Below are 6,194 nucleotides of genomic sequence, written 5' to 3' on the forward strand. Positions count from 1 at the left end.
ATTCAGCATCACTTCAGCAGTGTTTTGGGACGGGATTAGCTGGGGGTAGAGACAGAAGAAGGGAGAGGATGATGGCTGGAGGATGAGGGACAAAAGAGAAGGTGGTGAGCAGGGGGAGCTGGGAGTCTGGTTGAGTGAGATGGAGACAGACTGGGTCAAGGCTGCAAATTTTCTCCAAGCTGATGCCTGCTGCTGCCCTTGTTCTTTCCTGGGATTCAGCCCCTCATTTTTAATTTCCTGAATGGCTTTGTTTGAGGCTGTGCAATCGCTTGGCATTAGTAATGCCATCCCAGCCATTTTCCACTTGGCCAGGGCTCCTGCAGCCCTGTGACCATCTGCTGGGTCTCCAAGTGAGCACATCCCTCAGGAAGTCACTCAGTCCTTTCCTCAGTACCCTCTTACCCGAGGGGAGAGGCTGGTGGAGTCAGAGCTGCTTGCTGGCGAGTCCTGAAGAGCTGGGACAGCCCACCCAAACCCCACTCCTCAACTCTCATTGTAGAGGAGACCCGAGGCATCGAGGAGGAGCCGAACCACCTGCCCTTGGTTGTCTGTGTCGACAAGCTCACCAAGGTCTACAAGACAGACAAGAAGCTGGCACTGAACAAGCTGAGTCTGAACCTCTACGAGAACCAAGTGGTGTCCTTCCTGGGGCACAATGGGGCAGGCAAGACCACCACTATGTGAGTTACCATGGGGGCACCCCTCTTTTATTTCCTCACTGCCTGCTGTGAGGAAGAGATGATGGGCAGCAGTGGAATGAGATGTGCAGTTGTCCCATCTTGCCTGTCTGGCTTGTTCCAGTTGCTAAAACTCTCTGGGCTTCAGCAAATTGTCACCCTGGCCTGCCTGGAGGTCTTAGTCCCAGGAGTCCCCAGTGGCTCTGTGCCAGCCAGCCTTATCTCCTACACCAGAGCCAGAGATGGGAGCTCAGGCACCCAGCCTTGCCGTGCCCCAGGTGTTACTGTCCAGGTGCTTTCAGCAGCTGTTGTTGAACAAGCTTATGTTCAGATCCTGGAACTCTTGTTGCCAGACACAGCCATTGTGTGTCTGAGGGTGGAGGCCTGGGAGCATGTCAGTGGGGTGAGGGCTTCAAGCAAAGTTGAGTGCCTGGGGGAGGCTTGGCAGGAGGGAGGTGCCATTCTAACATGGCAGCAGCTGGGGATGGGGAGCAGGTCTTGGAGGGTGAATCTTTGTAATAAGCTGGGGCATGGAGGTGCTGGGCAGTGCTGGATAGAGGTGTTGCCCAGGGTGATCCTGCCGGGGTCCCTTTTAGGGGCTGTCTGCAATGGCCCTGTGCTAGGCAGGCACCAATTTGTTATGAAGAGGAAGGCATCAGGAGGCGGAGCCCCCTCACATTGTCATTTCCCTGCCAGGTCCATCCTGACAGGCCTCTTTCCACCAACCTCGGGCTCTGCCACTATCTACGGCCATGACATCCGGACAGAGATGGATGAGATCCGGAAGAACTTGGGCATGTGTCCGCAGCACAACGTGCTCTTTGACAAGCTGACAGTGGAGGAGCACCTCTGGTTCTACTCGCAGCTCAAGAGCATGGCGGAGGAGGAGATCCGCAAGGAGATGGATAAGTAGGGTCCTAGGCTGTAAACAAGTCCTCAGGCTGTCTTGCTTTGAATGGCTTGGTATGAGCAGGTCTGGTGCCCTGTAACCAGGGCCCCATGAACTCTGAGCCAAGCATTTGCAGGGTGGCCAGTGATGCATTGGATTCACCATCCAAAGAGACTAAAAGGGCCCCAGTTTTCTGAGAGCAGGTCCTCAGCACTTCCCTGGCCACTCTAGAAACTCGTGGGCTTGGATAGTAAAAGCTGAAGCTGTCATTCCAGCCTCTGTGGTTACAAAGAAAGCATTTCCATGTAGCATGCCCAATGCATCTGTCTGCAGAGAGTCTGAAATAGTAGCTGCTAAGCCATTGTCCTGCTCATGAAACAGAGCTGTTGGCCCATGCTTTTGCTAGTGTGCCCAGACCCCTCAGCCTTGCCCAGGCAGGAGCACTTGTCCTGTAGCGCCATGTGCCCCGCTGGGCTGTGATGCATGTTGTGTCTGTCCCCAGGATGATCGAAGACCTGGAGCTGTCCAACAAGCGGCACTCACTGGTGCAGACGCTCTCTGGGGGGATGAAGAGGAAGCTCTCGGTAGCCATTGCCTTTGTGGGTGGTTCACGGGCTGTCATCTTGGATGAGCCCACAGCCGGTGTGGATCCGTATGCACGCAGGGCCATCTGGGATCTGATCCTCAAATACAAACCAGGTGGGCAAACCCCAGAGTGCCCAGCAGGTTGAGCTTTATCAGCCACTCCAGGTTGCACCCTGCCACAATCCAAGCTATTGTTGCCTTGGCAAACAAAGCCTGTGCTCCCCTGAATGCCTGGGAGAGGAATACCTCAGTTAGGCCATTTGCCTGGAGGAAGAAAGAAAATAGGGACTGGAGTTTGTGTCCTGACATGAATACGTAACCAAATGGTGTCAAGTGGAGAGACACAGTGGGCTGGGGGAGCTCAGGATGGGGAGTTGGGATACCTCTGTTCTATTCAGGCCCCTGCTGCTGGCTCTTATCTGAGACAAGTCCTTCCCCACCTTTGTGTCTCTGTTTCCTCCCCATCAGCCTTTCCTCACCTCGACGAAACATGCTGAGTCCCTTGGTTGAAAAGGCTGTGGGAGGGGAGAGTGTTGCAGTTGTCTGCCTGTGTGGAAAGATCTCTAAGGCCCATGTCCAGTATCACACTGCTTGGCAGGGCACTGTGTTGTCTGAGGGCAGCAGCAGTCAGCCAGGTGCTGTGCAGGCTGCTGTGTCCTTCCCAGAGCCCTCTTCCCCCTGATGCACCTCCTGCCCCTGCTTGCCTCTCTCTGATGCCCCTCATATGTGCTTCTCTCTGGCCTGGCAGGAAGGACCATCCTCCTCTCCACACACCACATGGATGAGGCTGACCTGCTGGGGGACCGCATCGCTATCATTTCCCATGGCAAGCTCAAGTGCTGTGGCTCCCCGCCCTTCCTCAAGAGCACCTATGGGGATGGCTACAAGCTGACAGTGGTCAAAAGGCAATCAGATGCCCGGAATAACACAGGTGTGTATACGAGTAAGTCCCATCTGGCTGACCCAGGGGCAGCCACTGTTGGTGATCAGTTCAGCTAAACTGGGAAAACCCATCTGCTTTGCTGCTCAAGTAACACTGAAAATCTGGACATTTTACATCTCACTACCTGCATGGGGATATAGTATCTGCCATCTGACAGCATTGCCTTGTCCCCTCTGAGCGCAGGTTGGCTCGGGGGCTTGGTAAAATCCTGCGTGGAGCCGTCTGCCTGCAGGATGCTGGTTTCAATTCAGCCCAGGCTGGACGCATCCAAAGATGATTCATTGGTTAACAAGTATCTGAGTAATGGAACGAGCTCCACTTACTGGAAGTTCCTGCAAAGAGGCCAAAAGTTAAATGAGTAGCAGAAGCGAAATCCCCCTCTTAGCTGTAGCTGGGAACGCTCCAGCACAAGGCAGTGTAGGGGCAGCTCACTGCATTCTGTGTGCACAAAAGGCTGCTCTGCCCAGCACCCAGACCCTGCCCTCCCTCCCTGAATTCAGAATTAACAAAAAGAGCAGCAGCTTGGACATCCCAGAAGGTAACATTTTGAGGTCCCAGTAGGACATACTTACCGAGTGACTGGTTCTCCTTTGTGCTAGATGCAGGACAGACTCACAGCCCTCCATCCCATTCTTCAGTCAGCCCGTGCTCCGAGCCCCGGGTCTCCCAATTCATCAAAAAGTATGTTGCCTCCTGCTTGCTGATCTCGGACACCAACACAGAGCTCTCCTACATCCTGCCCAGTGAGGCTGTCAAGAAAGGCTGCTTTGAGAGGCTTTTCCAGGTATCAAACCTTCGCCCAGATGCTGGTCCAGGTGCTAGTGGAGCAAGGGAACACTGGTGGGGCAGGGTGCAGTGGTCTGACTGGGATGTGGAGCTTATTTTCAGTTCTAAAAGAACAGTGTGGAGATGCTTTCTGTCTGCTTGATTCCCCTGAGACATCGGGTAGACACACATTTAGTCTGTTGTACACATCCCTCATGGACAACTCTACCTCTGATTTGTACATGCTGAATTGTTGTTGCAGCACCGGCTGTGGGAGCAGCACTGAATTGTGTGTCAGGATGGAATATTCTAAGGTTCTAAAGGGATTTGGGTGCCTGATTTGTTAAGGGTTTTGCTCTTAGAGTAGACACAGCCCTTACTGAGTGGCATGGCCTTCAGCATGGAGCGTCCCCCACATCGTGCACTCTAGGCTGTTTATGGCTCAGTTTCCAGCACACTCTTGCCTACTCCTGGGCTTTTCTGGTCTGCTGTCAGTTTGTATTGCTGCAGCAGATGCTCCCAGAGCAACACAGGGCACCAGGCCACTAGGACAGCTGCTACAGCATGCTCTTCTTCCCTTCAGGTTGCTTGGGTGGCTTTGGGGGCTTTTTGCTTCCTATGAGCAGGCAGCAGAAATCCTTCCCCAGGGGAACTGCCATAGCTCCATGGCTGTGGGCAAATTGCAGTGAATGGTGAGTTGGGGCAGAGCACCACTGGGAATGAGACTTCCTGCAGCCATAACTACAGGCAACTGTCAGTGCCCCCTGTCTCATGCCAACTCACAGGGGACAGGAGTCTGTGACAGCTCTAGCTAAGGATCTGGGCTCAGCCTTTAGCAGTTTTGGAGGTCTGCAGTGCATCAGTCCAGGTGCTGGCAATTGTCAGACATGTGGCCATCCTGTCTGTGGTAGCTGGGCAGTGGGGGAGGCCATCTTTATTCAGGGGGCTGGGACACTGGGCACTGGGACTTGATGCATAACCTGAAAGAGCAGCTCTTTGCCATGGGCTTCTTCATCTCCTCATTGGGAGCTATCCCTGTTTGCAGCACCTGGAACAGAGCTTGGATGATCTGGACCTGACCAGCTTTGGGCTAATGGACACAACCCTGGAAGAGGTCTTCCTGAAGGTCTCCGAGGAGGACCAGTCCTTGGAGAACAGTGATATTGGTAGGAGTCTACATAAAGGGCAGGGGCAGGGTTTGTGTTTGGCAGTGTCTATATATGCTGGCAGGTGAAGAATTTGCTCAGTCTCCTGTCTAGTCTCCTGTCTACTGCTAGGAAGCTTTGTTAAGAGTGTACCATTAGTGAAAGCCTCCCTCTAGCATTGCCAGCACTGGAGCGCAGGAGCAGGGGAGCTCATGGGACCCAGAAAATCTTGGTAGGGTTTTGGTGTCCTGGGATGGCAGGGTCCTTAAGGAAGAGCTCCTTTCCCCCTCTAAAACACACATTCAGTTCAGGCTTGGATCTGACTTCTGTGATCCATGCAGCTAGCAATTGAGTAGTCGGCCCATCTCGGGGCCAAACCATTGTTCCTGCCTGAGAGCAAGGGCAATATCCATGGAAGGATGCTTTGCCTCAGGATGGATGGCTCTTGATGCTCCCATACCAACCCACCTTCTCCTTTGCAGATGTGAAGGAGTCCAAGAAGGATGCCCTGCAGCCACCAGCTCCCCCAATGGGCCCAAAGCCTGAGGCCAATGGAGAGCCCCTTCCTGAAGTGGAGGCACCTGAGAAGCCGGACGTGGAGCTCAGCAACCTGGTGGCCTGCTCCAAGCTGGCCCAGTCCCAGGCGTCCCTGCGCTCGGCTTCCTCTGTGGGCTCCGTGCGGGGTGATGAAGGTGGGGCTTATTCGGAGTTCTATGGGGATTACTCTCCGTTGTTTGATAATCTGCAGGACCCTGATAACATCAGTCTGCAAGGTTTGTAACGCACTACATGGCAGGCCTTGAATTCGCTAGCGGGGTAGGCTTGGCCTGCTCGGCTGGGCAGCAGGTGCTTTGCTCTGGCTCTGCTCTCAGCTCCTATGTGGCAGAGGCGAGGTGGCGGCTGCTACCAGCTACAGTTGGTCTTTGCCATCCCCCCGAACCAGCTTTCTTGTCCCCAGCGTGGGTTCAGGGAGAAAGTTTGCAGCTTGTGCATGGGGGATGGTCAATCAAACCTCTGCATGCCAGAATCTCTCTTCCACCCTGCAGTCCCATTCTTCAACAGAAACATGCCCAGAGGTACCCTCACTAGCTGTGATGAAAGGGAGAGTGAGCACTAGCCCCTGAGCATTGGTGGGTTGCTTAGGAGCAGGAACCCACTCAGATGGAAAAGCCGCAAGTTTAGGGGCCAGC

General features: G+C 54.2%; 1 protein-coding gene across 1 annotated transcript in view; it reads left to right on the plus strand.

Annotated features, from left to right (window-relative positions):
- The window catches only part of ABCA2 (ATP binding cassette subfamily A member 2), a 68,066-nt gene that overhangs the window by 35,351 nt on the left and 26,521 nt on the right, over positions 1–6,194 (plus strand). The window contains exons 21-27 of the mRNA XM_025203008.1: positions 500–680; positions 1,374–1,586; positions 2,069–2,265; positions 2,900–3,082; positions 3,694–3,878; positions 4,905–5,025; positions 5,487–5,777. Coding sequence (XP_025058793.1) covers positions 500–680; positions 1,374–1,586; positions 2,069–2,265; positions 2,900–3,082; positions 3,694–3,878; positions 4,905–5,025; positions 5,487–5,777 — 1,371 coding nt within the window. The remainder of the gene's footprint in view (positions 1–499; positions 681–1,373; positions 1,587–2,068; positions 2,266–2,899; positions 3,083–3,693; positions 3,879–4,904; positions 5,026–5,486; positions 5,778–6,194) is intronic.

The sequence above is a fragment of the Alligator sinensis genome, unplaced genomic scaffold (assembly GCF_000455745.1).
Source record: "Alligator sinensis unplaced genomic scaffold, ASM45574v1 scaffold235_1, whole genome shotgun sequence".
Classification (NCBI taxonomy): domain Eukaryota; kingdom Metazoa; phylum Chordata; order Crocodylia; family Alligatoridae; genus Alligator; species Alligator sinensis.